Consider the following 16,503-nt stretch of genomic DNA (forward strand, 5'->3'; position numbering starts at 1 on the left):
CTCTAGATCGTGAATCGCGGGCCCTCGAAGCTTGGGGAAGGGCGTTCGACAACTTCCAAGTGTCTTTTCTGATACAAGCACTGCCTATGTATTAGATCATTGACGCAGGTATAGATTCTGAAGAGAGGACGAACATTCTCACAACGTGACAACAATCTGGCTCTCCTCATTTGCAGAACCCAAAGCTGTCTTGCCTGTGCTCCATGTTTCCAAACGAAAAGCACTTCGAAAGGAAATTTGGTCCATGATTATCTATCATCACGCAGCAGCCTCGTTCGCGATTAGGCCTCGCCTTTCCCAGTCCATCCCATCTTCCTCGACCTCATTTCCTTTGTAAAGTATATAATGCTGCACCATGAATACAATGTCGAAAATGATGGAAACGTTGCCTAATCCCAGCTTGACTGGATTGCCTGTTAGTCCAGACCAATCGCTTTGCAGACTTGAGTCGATCACGAGTTGTGCAATTGACAGAACACCGCCAATGACATCCAGCAGGATTTGATTGATGCTCCAGCCGACGGTAGATTTCCGTTGATAATTTGCCCGGGCCTGGGGAATGTACTTCAATACCGTGACGACGAGCTTGACATAACCAAATGCATAGACCTGGAGAGCATTCAGTCAGTCAACGCATTCTCCAGTCCACACAATATATGTAGCAACCCATGGAACATAACCACAACGACCAGATTCACTCACAACATCAATCCAAGCCCATGATTTCGGATCCCTGCCACTGTCGAGCCCCTTTCCCATTACCATCCCAATCACCCATCCAATACCAACAATACAACCCACGACGATCCCCCACACGCCCATCCCAGGCCTCGCCTTCCTACTTTCGAACCCCCACAAAGAATGCCAAAATTGACTCAACGTCAGTATACACAACGCTAGTGCATGCACTGCAAACGCTACATCGTTGGCCCTGACTGTGTTCTCTTCTCCGTTGTTGCGGGTGCGGTACTGGGATTGGATTAGGGGCGAGTAGTAGAAACAGACGGTGGAAGTGGTGTAACAGAAGAAGCCCAGGACATTGAGGGTGGGAAAGGCGGGAGTAGTGCCATAGGTAGAGTGCCGGCGGATGTTGAGGAGGGGTTGAGGGTAGAAAGAGGCGGACCAGGACAGGGTACTGGAAACTTGTCAAGTAGGGCTCTCCGGGAGTAGATAGAGGGTGGAGAGTGGATTGGACTGGAGGCTGGGAGGGAGCATTACTATATCCACCCGAGTAGACTTTAGATGGGTGGTCAGTAAGGATTGCAAACAGTCAGATAGAAGGGGCCAATGTACCGAGAAATTGCTCTGAGGAATTGGACTGATGACGGGGAGGACGACGAGAGCGCTTCCAACTTGCCCGGTTCGGGCCAATACGATGTGGGCATAGCAATGTAGAAGGCCTACCTCTCGCAGAGGTATCCAGGTGGTTTCTTTACAAAAGAGTGAATGGAGCAGCGTGTCGTGTGTCTATTTACGCATCCGTAACGCCTCCGATAGGGTAAGGCTAGCCCAGCAAGGCCCGGCCAGGCACCGAGTTTAGGTCCCGCCCAACGGGAAGCAGGCCCCCACAGCCCCCAGAGTTGCGTCCTTCCTCACTTTCACTCTCTACTTCGTACCTGTATACTTGCCTACCACACTCGATCGATCCTATACAATTGCAAAACATGAAGAAACTCGGCATCGGCAAGAAGAAAGACGGTGACGACGACGGCAACCGTCGAGCTCTATTCGGCGGACGATCCAAGGATAAATCCCCTGCCCCATCAACCAACAACCCGTACGCCAACCTACCTACTCAGGCAGATGCATACAACCAGGCCAAGGCGAGAGCAGGGGTTCCAGGCTATGCACAAGCACAACGTGGACCAAGTCCTGCTCCTCCGCCAGCACAGCAGGGCGGGTATGGGGGCATGAATGGAGGTTATTCGGACGAGAAAAAATCAGGCGGTTACGGTGACGAGAAGAAAGGCGCAGATCGGTATGGTGCATCTAGTGGGTATGGTGCTGATAGATATGGAGCTGAAGGCTCACAAACGGGTGGTGCTGGTTCGAGATATGGACCTGGCGGCTACGGCGGGCTTGGAGCTGCTCCTGTGCCAGATGAAAACAAAGATGCCTTGTTCGGCAGAGCAAAAGAGCGTGTGCAGAAGCAAGAACAACAGCAGATGGGATATGGTCAGCCTCCGCCATATGAGGAAGGTGGACAGGAGGGGGGATATAGCGGGAGCTCGGGGCCTAGCTACGAGGCCTATGGAGACAGGCACTTGACAGCAGAAGAAGAGGAGGAAGAGGATGTGCAAGCTACGAAGCAACAAATCCGGTTTATCAAACAAGAGGACGTTTCGTCGACTCGCAATGCCCTTCGTATGGCAGCACAAGCGTAAGTGTTGTTGTTATGCGATGCCCGTAAGACGACTGACGAGTGATTAGCGAAGAGACAGGCATGAACACACTCGCCCGTATCGGAGCCCAAGGCGAGCGGATACACAACACCGAAAAGAACCTAGACATCACGGCGAATCATAATCGCGTCGCCGAAGACCGAGCCAAGGAGCTGAAGAAGTTGAATAGAAGTATGTTCGCAGTGCACGTTTCAAACCCTTTCACCGCAGAGTCACGTACCCGACGAGCAGATGAAGACGTCCTGGAGAAACACCAGCTTGAGCGGGCACAAAGGGAAGCTACCCGAAGAGCGGGATACGATACGGATCAGCGCCTGCAGAAGACTTTCAAGGACATAACAAAGGAGGGGCCGAATGCTGCCGCGAAGAAGCAGGCGAGTTTAGCGGAGAGGGCGAAGTATCAATTTGAGGCTGATTCGGAAGATGACGAGATGGAGAATGTGGAGTTGCCCTTCTTCCATACTTAAGAATTTTCGCTAACGACCGTGGCAGGAAATCGACTCAAACTTGGATGCATTAGGAGGTGCAGCGAGTCGGTTAAATGGCCTTGCAAGGGCGACTGGGAAGGAGGTTGATGAACAGGTAGAGTTTACCGGCGTCCTTGGCTCGATCATATTTGTTGACTTGACCTGCAGAATCGCCATCTAGAGAGAATCAATGCGAAGAGCACGAAAGTGGATGACGAGGTAAGAGGACGACCTGCTCGAGTCCTCCTGTTCACTATTGTTCTTTCCCTGAACGACTAACAATCTACAGATTGCCCTCAATAGAGCTCGTCTGGACCGCTTCCATTGAAGACTTCACCGACCTGCATTGCTGAAATTGGTTAGCATTGTACATTGCCGCCTATTCCTCAAGGAAAGTCAACTAGCAAGCTTTCGAGGAATGTCCAGAAATCAAGGCTATTGTCCAAAAAGGATTAAAGGACTTCTGTACAGTCCCAGAAATAGCCATGGGTACTCATTTCCAGGTACGGTTCTCATTGACCCACGTATCGTTTCGACCATTCCAATGCGCCATAGGCCTTCTCTCGGCAACAGCCGTAATGCTATTGTTATACAATTCTTATAGTACTAATTATACGAAGCCACTCGTGCAAGAAGTTCGAGAGGATGTGGCTGTGTCGACGTGTGGTTGATATAAACAAGGCAGATCAACAGTCTCTCTCCCGAATCGACCCCCTGGGCCTGGATATAAAAAGAATTGAACCCCAAGATCAAGCGATCTACTGCTGCTCTACCGGCCCATCTACCCCCTGTGTTTCTATCAAAAGAACTGAACGAGATCTGCCGGCATTCCGCCCGTCTGCCGGACTATCTCCCTTAATACTCTATCGAATGGGACCAATTTCTTTCCCCCCCAAACGGCCCTGTGGCTAATGGCTGAGGTTGCAGGGCAGTGGCGAAGAAGAAAAGATCTGCCCTCACTGTCTGCCGGTCGCCGGATGCCCGATCATCGATGAGCTTATGCAAGGTAAGCTTGTAGGTACGGGAGTGGCGCCCGTCATGGCTCAAGGATCTTAGGAGGGTATATTTGGGGCTGTGCAGCTCCATTGGTGTGGCGCGAAAGCAATCCATTCGTTGCCTTGTAAAACATGTGAAAATTGAACGGCGTTAGCATCGAGCGTTGCAGTGGCGAATTATGTGCCTCGGATACCGGTGACACGGGGAGTACTGGTCTTTTGGGACCCCACGTAACGAAGTACAGTGTCTCAAATTAATTACTATCATGCAGTCAGATGGCCATCGGAAGCGCATCCTTCTACTCCATCTACCCTATCACAGCAAGACAAACAATCAAGCATGACGACACCCATTTTACGCCAACGGCGCAACGACTGGATGCTGTTGCAGATATGGCAGGGTATGGCGTAAGTCATCCTGCTTACTACGTCACAGTGTCAAGGATACGCTCGGTAAGATTGACGAATCGGTGTCTTTACCGTGCGCCACCAAATGCAGGTCCTTCTGGGAGAGATCCGCCGGGAGATAAGCAGCGTCATGGTCCATGATGGCTGTCGGATGTTAGAGGTGCAGGGATATCGACGTTTGAAAAGAGGTACCTGAGTGAAGTACCGTCCACACTCGACGGCGCAGTGCCACAGTCTACGCCTCTGCCGTGACGAGGCTGCGGGGGTGAGAAAGCTTCCTTGACGGCAACTAGGATTATTGCCCATCTACTGGCTACCTCGGAGAAAGCACGACTAGACGTACCTATATTCAGAAAGCGAGGTCGAGATGTGAATCTATGCTGCGGAAATATTGCAGACCCATTTCCCAATCAAGGCAAGGCAGTGATACTGTTATTGGAATAGATTGGTCCGTTCAGGCTCAAAGGACGAGAATAGCTGCATGATAGTCGCACGAAGAGATCGAGAACGAATTTTCGGAATCCAGCATTACCCTTCTGGGCCATCATCGATTGCGCCGGCGGGGTGGTGAATCTTCACCGAGTGACATATGCCGGTACATCGGACAATGGCATGCAGGAACTCTCTCGGAAGCAGACCGAGCAAAGAAGCAAGTCCATGTGAAGAGGCACCGAACCATGGTAACTACAGAGCACCGTACTGTTTGTTATGCAAGCTCGCGTTAAAATCGCGTGTTCAACAATAAATGTGGGATGGGATAGGATTCGAAAGGCTATCATCATCATCATCATCATCATCATGGCTTCGCTGTGTTTTGGAGTGGAACATGTCTGGGTAGGATTCGAAGCGAAGGGTCTCCGATGGTGACAGCCTTGCGACCAACTCGGATCATGACTTTTCTATTCGCTGTCATTGATGCTATCCACAGCGAAGTCTTCCCCACCCTCCATCAGCCAGCCTTGGATCCCCTCATTTGCCCGTATCTATATCACCCCTGCTTGCATCGAGCGTCAAGTCTAACTGGAAGTGAGCGTAGTGGACGGAAGATAAGGGTCTGGTGCAGCGTGATGGCGTTTTGTGGCTTACGGGATGGCTTGGGGGAAATTTGGGACCTTACTGTTTCGAGTCTAATCAAATGAGCCAGGCAAGATTCATTGCACCCCCCTCGAAATAACGGTAAAGTTGAAGTAGTTAATTAAAATGGATTGACGTCGTTGGAGCAATATTTTGCTTAGGAGAAGACAGGGGGAAAAGCAAAGGGCACCACCCCCAATAATCCCAAATCCCATACCTCAGCTTTTTTCCAACTAGCGCCAGGGTTTATTTGGGCGCAAGCCATTGACAGACCCCCCTGGTCATTTTTTTCATCTTCCCGGCAGTAGTAGTCAAATGGTAAAATACCTTGCACGCTCCATTTCTTTCAACATTCACTACCAATTGCTGATCATTCTTAAATATAACCCTCCCCCCCTTCCCCGCTGATCACTTCACTCTTTCATCAATTTTCTTACTATTCCTCCTACCCATTAGAGTACAGTGAATGCAGCACACATCCCACAATATTCACTTAAAGTAACGAACCATTGCACCCTTTGCCTCACTCTTAATAAGTCGACCTCGTCACCCTTCGAACCTTCTTCCACTTCACTCCCAATCACCAAGGTCAACAACACCTGTCAAGAAGTCGAAACATTCCCCACACCGCTGATCACCCGTTGTACATCAACCTATTTACCGTCAACCTTTCACCATGACTATGACTCTGGATCAACGCAATCATCATCTAGCCGGCATGAATTTCGACCACATGTCGTATGCCAACTCTCCACAATTCTCAAATCCATGGGGCTCGAGCCAATCGGCGCCTCACGCACCTCAGCTCTTTTCCAGCTCCATGGGTACCAGCAATATTGCCTTTGACGCGCTCAAGCAACAACACAATGCTCGCTCCACCACTTCCTCAATGTCATACTCGTCAGCACCCGCAAGCGCGCCATCGATGCCAGCGAGCAATGGCTACCCATCGTATGCGACATCCAATCTACTAGATATGTCGCAAGACCTTCTCAAGCCTGAATTTCCTCGATCTACATATGATCATGGATACTCAGCTGCGCCTTCTTCAGTCAATTCATATGCCCCTACATCAGCGCCGTATGTGAGCTCCTACAGTTCTCTTGCGCAACCACAGCAGCCAGATGAGATTAGGCGGTTGTCTCATTCGTGAGTACCTTTTATCGGCTGCAGTGATCTGGAACCGTTGACTAATTCTCTACCCTAGAAGCTCAGTGTCCTCGTCATCACAGTCGCAGCCATCATACACCGATGCTCTCGATGCATCCCGGGGCATGGTCGCCTTGAGCCAAGATTTGACCACTCCAAGAAACATCTACGGTTCAAGGAGCGACAGAGCATCATCCAATGATGGATATGGGTTCCCTTCAACCCATTCCTCGCACTCCTCTGTCTCAGATGGTAGCTACAACCCATCATACTACAGCGGCTCAGTCGCCTCTTCGGTCTCCGACTACGGATCCAACTCAGACATGGAGTCTGTCAATTCGCGAACACTACCCAGACCATCTGGCCTGGCCGGCACCAATGCACTGCCCGCGCCCCAATCCATGATGAGCCAATTCAACTCCAAGGTCTCTTCATCCACGCAAAAGAAACACAAGTGCAAGATCTGCGACAAGCGCTTCACTCGTCCCAGCTCTCTCCAGACCCATATGTACAGCCACACTGGCGAGAAACCCTACGCCTGCGAAGCTGACGGCTGCGGTCGTCACTTCTCAGTTGTCTCCAACTTGAGAAGACACCGCAAAGTCCACAAGAGCGATCGCGCATCAGACCACGGGTCGCCAGAAGGTTCATGGACATCTTCTGAGAAGTGAACCGCATCTGGATCATGATTACGATCATTGCCTATGGCTTTCTCACTTCGATGACACTACGAAAACTCATCATAGCATCCCGGCACAGTGCTTCAGCATTCGACCGCCGAGATCATATCCCGCCCGAGCAAAACCGCAGTCCAATTTAAATTCTATGTTGTATATTACCCACTAAAAGGCCATCCACCATACCGTCTTTACAATAATTCGGGTTCTGCAAGCGTGGCGTTCAGGAAAAGTCGGAACCTTAGAGTTGGAAAGGAACCGGAAAAGGAGACTTAGAGATGAGAGGAATAACACGAAAAGGAGAAATGTAAGATATGACGGAGAGGGCCAATATACCCACATTCGCTATGGCGATGGCATTTTGCATTTTCATGTATTACTTAATAGCATTTCAAACATGATTGTTCAACCACAAAAGCAGTCGATGCAGCTCGTGATTCCCACATGTCTTCCAGCACCTTTCAACTACACATGTCCGGCACCATTGCCACATGCTCGCCATCCAATCTCTACCCCTTAACCATCCTTTCCCACCCACCCACCGAAACCCTCCCCACACCCCTCTCCACCAAAAACCCTCCACGCGATCTCGACCCCGCCCCCAACATCTCGAATCCCTGACGCACCACCGTCATCGCCCGTCCCCTGCCGCCCTAGCGCCATGTTTCAAACCCCATTTCCATGTCGTCAGCGGCGTCCCCCCTCCCCCCCCTTTCTCATCCCTGCAGGCATCGCGTTATCCAACCCCCCCCCCTTCCCGAGAAGCGAACAAGGCTGATGATGGTCACCTCCACCTTCCCTTCGCGGACAAGCGCGCCAACACCGTACTTTACTCTAGTATCGGTCGACGGGGGGACCGGAGTCAGGGTAAAGTATGTAGGTAGGTACATGAATGGTGTATGGTGTATATACATCGTGGCTGCTGACAGCGTTTTTGTTTTGCGGCTGCGGCTCCCTCGCGATGCAGGGAGAGGGTGTGATAAAAGGGAGGGGAGGGGGGGTGGGCATCGAGGCAATTGACAAATAATCAAATCGAATCAAAACCGTTGCGTCTGACTGGCCCAGGACCGAAAGCGAAAAGCGAAAAAGGACGCAACGCGGAGGTACCTATGTATGTAACCACCGTGGCAGATTTTAGAACCGGAGGGGGGGTTTTTGATTTTTCGCTCCCTCGTCTCTTTCCGGCGACTTGCATGCAGCAAGCCATAGGCGGTGCGTTGCGGTCTTTGCCGAATAGATTCGAATCAAAAAGTACGTACCTTACCTGACTTTTTACCCCCTGCATGTCAACATGTGTACCGGTCGATGGATTGAGGGTCACGGTTGGTACGTCGGATCCAGGTAGATACGAGTATGTATGTAGCGCCTGCTTTCTTATCTTTTGTTCTTCTGCCCGAGCGGCGAAATGCAACGTCGGGGGGCGGGCGGACGGACGGGGCCAATGAGGGGGCCAGCCCGCGAACGCCCTTTTATGCCGCACGGAGTTCAACGCGGACGGGGTGTGGAAACCTCGATGGGGGAATCGTCGTGATGGGGTTAGTGCGGTGCGGTAGGGTACTTTAGGGTGGAGTTGGTGTGGTGTGGTGTGGTGTGGTGTGAGTAGAGTAGAGCACGTGCGGCTTTGCGCAGGTTCGGCTCGGCCGATGCTGGTTATCGATATGCTCGTCTATGCGAAACGTTGAGCTGACGATGGAAAGGAAACTCTCCCCGTTGTGAAGTACCTTGTTGGTCTTCCGGACTTGTGCGAGATCTGCGAGCGTTTTTTGGCCCAGTTACCGTGGCCGTCAGTCGCTGCTCCAATCGTCAAAACCGCATCGAATTAGGATGTCTCGATATTTTCTCGAACACCATCGGTATTCTTTCCTTCGGCACGCCCTACGGAGCGGCCGTAGACAGTCCAGAAAAAGGTATATTCACAGGCAGTATAGTGAAGCTCCATTCACGCTTGGCTGGGGCATCCGGCTTTTTCGCTGGGAAAACGAGGATTGATCTTCTTGAGGATCTGAAGCACAATTCAAAAGAACTTGAGGATACTTCTATATCGTCTGCCATCTTCTGTCAGGGAGTCTGAAAATAATCACGTTGTACGAGACGGAAGAAGCATTCCCCCCCCGCTTAGCAGATTGATATAAGACCCATCCTTCTGTGGCGGCTTAAAGCTTCCACGCCTACAACAAGCTAGTTGCATGCTATAGATTGTCGAGAAGGGTTCTGCAATCTTGGCAAGCGAGGGCGAGAAACTCATCTCCAGATTCGTGAATCACCGGCAGGTTTGTCGATTCAGGGGCCCTCCTGATCCCGACTATGCTGTGGTGTCCCAGGCGATATACAAACTCTGTAGAAGAGCTTGTTATCATCCCTGCACGTAGAGGCCGAACAACCTTTCTATTCTGATGCTGAAATGCTCATCGACAGCTCTGAAGGAGTCCGAGAAAGACGTCGTAAGACTTCTTAGAGACGCCGATGTTGATGACTACAGAGTCAATCTCCCGAATCCTGTCGACGGCACCTGCCAATGGATTCTATCAAATTCACAATTTGAAACGTGGATTGCGTCCGAAGAGAGTGCCCTTCTTTGCATCACGGGCTACTCAGGTTCTGGGAAAAGTATACTCTCAGCTTCGATCACCAACCATCTTGAGGGAAGGCACCCATCAGCTAGGCGGGAGCCTAGGTCTGCTCGTTCTTCTGTATCGAAGAGAATGAAAACCAAAATGACGCAGATGCAATTCTTCGCAGCAGCATCGCTCAGATCCTCGTAGGGCGTGGCTGAGCATGCATATATAGAAGGCTTCGACCAAGGCGACAGGTCTCTCTCGCTTGAATCAAGCAGTGTCGAGACAGTCTTATTGATTTGAAACTATTTGGCAAGGCTGATGCTTCACTAATACACCCAGCTTCTGCTGCCGGCTAATTCTGCTTATGTCCTGTAACGGTGGCTGGACATTTCGGAAACTCATTTCAATAGATATGATGAAAACTCTGTCAAACAACATTCTATCTACTTAGGCTCTTCTTGCAATTCTACCACCTCTACATTTCTTTCCCTCACATCCAGGCCATCCGCTTTTCGCCGCTGACCGGCAAACTTCCCTTCCAGCCCCAGCTTCTGTGTCGCCAGATTCCTAAGCCATATGACGCCCCAAACAATGCCAAAGATCACGCAGATAGCGATCAAGATTCCAAAACAATATCCAGTAACACGGCCGTTGCCCTTGCTGGGGTCTAGAAAGGAGTATGGATAGAAGCCTTCAGTGGCATGGGTAATGTAGGCGAGAGCAAGATAGCATGCTAGCAAGATGACCAGAAAGACTATGTGCAATGGCGGTGGCGGGCTGGTTCGTGGCAGCACAACCTCGACGAGGGCAAAGAGGCTGTTGAGGGCGTGTTGGGATATCTGTAGAAGAAGAACGAATTTAGCATCTATACACTCCCCGGCGAAGAACGCATGATGTATCTTACATTCGACCACCCTTCCTCCACGACCGGGAACCAAGGATCTTTATACAAAATGGCCCAAAACACCAGCGTCACCAGAAACGGGAACGTAACCACCGTTGAGTAGAATACCGCATGCGCAGCCTGCAACGGCCTCGGCCAGCTCCGCAGCCACGCTTGCCCCGTCCGCGCGTACGAAAAGGTGTGGAGGGCGCCGAAGAGGAGGTAGAACGCCAGGCCCCAGTAGGTCAGGTTGGTGAAGTAGGAGAAGGACTGCCGGGCGGCGGCGGCGAGGTGGTGGGCGTCGTCCCAGCCGAAGACGGTGAAGATGGTGGTGAAGGCGTAGACGGAGAGGAGGAGGCGGAGGGAGGCGAGCAGGAAGGGCGGCAGGAGCCAGGAGGTTGTGAAGCGGCATGTCGGGTCGAAGGGTTGGGGGATGCCGAGGAGGGGGTAGATCTTCGCCATCGGGGAGGTTTTCTCCTCTATGTGGGCGTGATGGAGGGAGGGTGGGTGTGTGTTCATGTACTTAGTCGTGCATGGTGTTCAAAATGAGCAAAAAATTCAGTTACAGAGGCTTTCACGATGGCAGCATGGTTGGAGGAATCCCGCAGCCGAGGAACTCGAAAAGCTTTCCAACTCGCGGAAATCCAGACTGGTGATATGGTGATAGAGTAGTGCGATGAGGCTGACAGGCTAACACCAACGACCGCGGCCGATCAAACGGCGTGCCGTGCCTCATTGTCCAATCATGGCAGTCCTACCTCGCAGCCAACTGTTCGCAGCCGTAGAATTCGAGACACGACAGTGCTTCAGCGGCGGTCTGCTGCCCTCGTGCCAATTCAGGACCGTAAAGGTTCTGAGACTTTCGTGCAACGGAGCCGCTCTCTCGTTGGATTTACATTTTACAGTTCCAGCCTTGTGGGATGATTAAGCGCCCCCCCGCATTCACTGGGGACTCGCACGACCGCTACTTTACGTGACGAACACCTGATCCTTTCGCTTAGTGTTGTATGTGCACAATATACATAGCTCTAGGTGAGTAGGAGACGGATCCTCGGGGGTTGTTCCACAGCCCGCCGGCGGACCTCATGGCGCTCACTATCACGACTGGCAACTTTGCAGCGTAGCGCAACAATCTACAAGGCTACCTACGGACCAAAGTGGTATGCAGTGTCGTGCAGTATCTTGCGCTGACTGCTGGGGTGTCCTGCACTCCCCCCGATGCAGGCCCCCTTATTCAGTACCTGTGGGATTTCGTACGTGTACACACTTGTTGGATACACGTACATTCACTCCCTCAGATCGGGTTAGTGTCCATGATCATCAGCGCGCTGAGGAAGAGACAGAAGTTATCCATCAGATTTCCACTCAATTAGATGAACAGATCTTTTTTCCTTCAGAGAGGAGTACTGTACATGACCTCGATTAGTATATCACACTTGCTTTTTTCTCTTTTGACGAGGCACTTCTCAGAAACATTGGTTCTCGAATATATACAAAAGGTGTGAGACATGTTTTTGATGCAGGTTAAAGAACTTGCTATGTTTGAAGGTATCTTAGTTCTACAGAGAACTGGTTTGACTTATTCAACAATCAGGGATGTGTGAGGGAATTTTCTTGCTGTGTTTTATGGCAATCTTACGGAAACCGGATGCGACTGCTTTGAGTGTTAAGAGTGTGAAAAATGGTTTTCGATGCAGGTCAAGTTGCTGAGCCAAAACTGCGAACACGAACCGGATCTGAGTGTTGTTGGAGGGTATTTAGTTCGTGTTAGGTTCGATTCCTAATCGCGCTGGTACAATGGTGTTGCGGTGCTTTTTACTCTCTCTGAGGGGGTGTACACGTATCGAAAAGGAGTGTACACAAATGAGATGGCTTATCTGCTGGCATGGCAGCCTGTTCACGGCAGCCATGCACGGCCCTTTCGAGGACTCCCATTCATCCTGGGAGAATTCCCACTCATGATTCGTATCCTTCGCACTTTTTGTCGTTGTACGTTAGGCATTGCAACGCATGCGGCCAGGCAACATGGTAAAGCCTGCACAGAATAGCCCCCCTCCCACCTTGGAGGACGCGTCAGGCATCACCAGCGAGCGTGAGCAGCTACTATTCCATAGAGACCATACTGGAGAATGGACGCACCGTGCCAGTACAGACAACGATGAGCACTCGACCCGATGCCAGGCTTGCGGGCGAGATGACGTTAATTCGACTTTCAGGCAGAAGTGTGCCCGAATCCTTGATTGCTCTTCCAGCGCATTTGACGCTGGCAGTCGGTACAGTAGGTACGGTAAGATCGACTCGTTCAGCCCTTGGTTCCCCGAAACCGATCCTAAAAATCCTCGAGCCCTAACCTGGATCAAGAAGCTTTCACATCGAGGAACGTCACTGTTCATACAGATAGTCATCTCGACTGCGGTACTCATATTCAACATCTCAGTGTTGATCTACGCTGTGACAAAAGTACGGCATATCCAATGGCTTTGGAGATGTGTATCAGGGACACTGCGGTTTGGTCGGAAGATATAACAATATGGTACACTTAGGTATCAATGTTGTGTCGACTCTGCTTCTGGGTTCCAGCAACTATTGCGCACAGCTACTGGCGGCTCCAACGAGGTCCGAGGTCGACATGGCGCACGACAAGGGAGATTGGCTTGATATCGGAATGCCGAGCCTTCGCAATTCGTGGAAGAAGAGAATCGCACGAAATTGCAAAGCTGCATGGACACTGTTCATGATCAGCTCAGTCCTCTTATATCTTGTATGGAACTCCGCCGTCTTCGCGGCAAAACCGTTTAGCTCGTACCGAATAGCAATCGTCACCTCGGACTACCTTACGGACGCCGGACCGTGGCCGACTCAGGACAATCAGACACTCTACATGCTTCGAAATACGGGATCGCTCTCCCATTTGAACAAAAGCCAATGCATTGAACGCTATATAAGCCCCAATCCTGGGCAGATGCACGTTCTGGTCGCCGCCGCTAACGTCACAATGCAAGATTACGCATCCCTGGCGGGCGGCAATGATAGCTCATCTCTTCTGTGCGAGTATGACAATTTTAATGGTGGGACTGACTGGATCTAGGCTCAAAGCCGGTTGTGTTCAGCATACGCGCAGCCCGGAGCCCAGCCTGGATCATGGTGCACACCCGAATTCCTCCTTGCCAAGGAGGTGGAGTGCACTCTAAAGGAGTACTCTTGGCTTAGAAATGGAGTTGTTGACATGTCTCTTTGGGTAAGAGTGGATCACCGTCTCAGCGCCGGGGTCGAATCATTCGACAGCCTTTGCAGTTTGCAATACAGCGCCCAAATCCTGCTCGTGGTTTGTATACTCAATTTGGGCAAGTGCGCTGCCATTTACTACACGGCCTATCTTCATAATCGAAGCGACACAAACCCCAGAGACAAAGCTTCACTTGTCACCGTTGGCGATGCTGCAGCAAGCTTTCTTGCGGAAGAGGATCTCACTACTGAACACCTATCATTTGCAAGCCGGGAGGAATTCACTGGGAAAAAGTGGCCTACTAAACGCTCGCCGAGGTTATATCCAGGACCGTCACGGTATGCCATGCCCTGGTTCAGAGCTGCTAGCAGCACCCGGTGGCTTGTGACCCTAGCACTCTGCGTTGCCGTTTCAGTGGTTGTTGCTGTGCTTCTTGCCAAGGGCATTGATGCACAACGAAATCGTGCCATTGCCGTGACTATCAGATCGATGACAGCTCATGGCCTTGGTACTACGCAACCATACGCCGCAGCATTTGGGACCCTTGCAAGACACATGAGCCAGCTTGCTGGTTTCTATGTCGCGACTCTGTTCGCGGATATGTGGCAGATAAGCAGGACAATTCGGTTCGTCTCATGCTCAGCATGGCTTTCATTGACTGCTTATTGGTAATATGCAGTGCACTGTACCTCCTGTACAACGGCCTATTAACCAATATGCTGGTTGCGGATGAATTGAACGACTTCATCAAAGAACGTTACCCGGAATGTGGGCCAGGCACTGAGCTGGACGTGCTTACGTCGACTAGTGGCTGCAAAGAAAATCACCGCGAACTACGTATTGATCTCGGACCAGCCCTCGAGGTGCCCAACCAAAGCCAGGAGGTTTCTCCTCACGACGGCGCTAGCATTGGAGAACAGCGAGGTGAGTCCGATGATACACCGGCACCGCTATCAAGGTCGCAAATCGGTGCTTGAAAAGGCAACTACGGACGGGCGTCATCGCCTGCTTATTTTGGTCAGGATTGCGGAACTAGAGGACTAGATCGAGACCTTCGAGATGCTTTGAGAGGGGTAGCTTCGACAGTGATTCCCGCTCTCACGGAGCCGAGTGCGTGACATGATTACGATTCTATCTACCTTGCGGTGCTACTACCTCTTGTGATACTCCCTTACCCTACGATACGCGGAAAATCTTGACAGGAGCATGCCATCACTGTGCTGTACCGAAAGTAGACAGTACGCCCTACATGTTGTCGAGCGGAATGACTCACGATCATGTTAACGTCAGTTGCCTCGGCATCTGCCCACTCTCGAAAAGGTCGTCAGGATGACAAACTTTCCAATCGACGGTTCCTCAGCCATATACCTAGCCACTTTGTTCCGGGCGCGGTCCTCGAGACGTGTAAAAGGCTCCCGGGTCTCCGTGAAGAAGACACCGGCCTTGACAAGTGTAGAACGGCCCCATAGATCTGTCCACCCGTGGGACTTCCGCTCCTTTGTACCGCAGGCGATCAAGGCCGCGGAACTGTTGATCCGCTTCGCCGTCGGGAAGCCCGTCTTCTTCGGAGTCCCACGTGATGAGATCCGACCGATCCGGGTTGGCATCGGTTTGGGGACGATCTGAGGGGTGGAGGAATGTGGTAATGGTGTTGTCCGTCGACGAGATAGGTCTCCGTGGGTCCGGATGCGGGTTCGGTCCAATTTGTGGACGGTAAAATCTTCATTGGGAGCCTTCTCTGGCTGTCAAACGAAGAGCCTTTTCTTTGTACTCGTAGTATCCAGAAGTGAGTAACCTCGCTTAATAGCGCCGGGAGAGTTGACCAATCAAACTACTTAGTTCACCGCGAAAATCGTAGTTTGATTGGTCAACTCTTCCGGCGCTATTAAGCGAGGTTACTCACTTCTGGATACTACGAGTACGGAGGTGTTTGCTGCCGAATCTGGTTAAGATGAGGCTGTCTTGTGTTGCACGTGACTCTGCTTAGGTTGATGGAAGCGAGGCGTGGGAGATGGGAGTGATCGGGAGCAGATGTGGGAGGAAGCGTTGTGGTGATAGGCGTTCGAGTCGGATCTAGGAAGCTGTGTCGAGGGGGTTGAGGGTTTGGAAATAAATGCCTGAGGTCTTGGGGAAGGTGTGCGCTACTTCGTTTTTGGATCTGGAGAAAGAGAGGGAAGGGAAGGGAAGAGAACGTGGGGCCTTTTTCTTCCTTTTGAACGGTAGGGGAGAGGAGGGAAGTCGTCTATAGTGTCAATACGACTACATCTTACGGCCTTAGATCTTATCAATTGCCTTCAAGGGCTGCCGTCCGACACCTTCGCGCAAGATCTCGACGCTCGTCGGATTACTCCACATCACATGGTCCATGATCTCCGCCGGCGTTGGTCCCTTGCGGTGGCTCTGATGCAACACTGCGAACTTTGCGAGTACTTCATAGTCTCCGAGACCGTGCTCTCGGGGGTCAGGCCTCTCGTTGGAGTATATGCGAAGGAGCACCGGATATCTGACCGTAGTTTGTTTGTACGATTTTCCTTATGGGGGCGAAGTTCAATGCGCCAGTGTTATGCTCATTCGTGGAGAGGCAGTAGGGGTCGGTGCAAGGGGTCATGGTTAGCTGCTCGTAAAGAGGCAGGCATTGTGATTTGGAAATGGAACGTGTTTGAT

At 51.4% G+C, this 16,503-nt stretch overlaps 6 protein-coding genes across 6 annotated transcripts; 3 read left to right on the forward strand and 3 right to left on the reverse strand.

Moving 5' to 3' along the window:
* Positions 1-258: 258 nt before the first annotated feature.
* On the reverse strand, positions 259-1,385 carry HO133_004426 (uncharacterized protein; the record flags this gene model as incomplete). The annotated part of the gene is made up of 4 exons (XM_037295343.1): positions 259-609; positions 703-1,135; positions 1,219-1,236; positions 1,294-1,385. The coding sequence occupies 4 exons, from the start codon at positions 1,383-1,385 to the stop codon at positions 259-261; spliced, it is 894 nt and encodes a 297-aa protein (XP_037157344.1).
* Positions 1,386-1,664: 279 nt separating this feature from the next.
* On the forward strand, positions 1,665-3,197 carry HO133_004427 (uncharacterized protein; the record flags this gene model as incomplete). Its single annotated transcript, XM_037295344.1, has 5 exons — positions 1,665-2,380; positions 2,431-2,842; positions 2,895-2,984; positions 3,038-3,088; positions 3,159-3,197. 5 exons carry the CDS (start codon positions 1,665-1,667, stop codon positions 3,195-3,197), a joined length of 1,308 nt encoding a protein of 435 aa, XP_037157345.1.
* A 2,825-nt stretch (positions 3,198-6,022) lies between these two features.
* Positions 6,023-7,166, forward strand: HO133_004428 (uncharacterized protein; the record flags this gene model as incomplete). Its single annotated transcript, XM_037295345.1, has 2 exons — positions 6,023-6,495; positions 6,554-7,166. 2 exons carry the CDS (start codon positions 6,023-6,025, stop codon positions 7,164-7,166), a joined length of 1,086 nt encoding a protein of 361 aa, XP_037157346.1.
* A 3,007-nt stretch (positions 7,167-10,173) lies between these two features.
* Positions 10,174-11,075, reverse strand: HO133_004429 (uncharacterized protein; the record flags this gene model as incomplete). The annotated part of the gene is made up of 2 exons (XM_037295346.1): positions 10,174-10,569; positions 10,635-11,075. 2 exons carry the CDS (start codon positions 11,073-11,075, stop codon positions 10,174-10,176), a joined length of 837 nt encoding a protein of 278 aa, XP_037157347.1.
* Positions 11,076-12,638: 1,563 nt separating this feature from the next.
* On the forward strand, positions 12,639-14,816 carry HO133_004430 (uncharacterized protein; the record flags this gene model as incomplete). Its single annotated transcript, XM_037295347.1, has 4 exons — positions 12,639-13,073; positions 13,210-13,681; positions 13,724-14,465; positions 14,519-14,816. 4 exons carry the CDS (start codon positions 12,639-12,641, stop codon positions 14,814-14,816), a joined length of 1,947 nt encoding a protein of 648 aa, XP_037157348.1.
* A 174-nt stretch (positions 14,817-14,990) lies between these two features.
* On the reverse strand, positions 14,991-15,446 carry HO133_004431 (uncharacterized protein; the record flags this gene model as incomplete). The annotated part of the gene is made up of 2 exons (XM_037295348.1): positions 14,991-15,015; positions 15,208-15,446. 2 exons carry the CDS (start codon positions 15,444-15,446, stop codon positions 14,991-14,993), a joined length of 264 nt encoding a protein of 87 aa, XP_037157349.1.
* Between the last annotated feature and the right edge of the window lie 1,057 nt (positions 15,447-16,503).

This window comes from Letharia lupina (assembly GCF_014066315.1).
Source record: "Letharia lupina isolate WasteWater1 chromosome Unknown contig_2, whole genome shotgun sequence".
Lineage (NCBI taxonomy): Eukaryota > Fungi > Ascomycota > Lecanoromycetes > Lecanorales > Parmeliaceae > Letharia > Letharia lupina.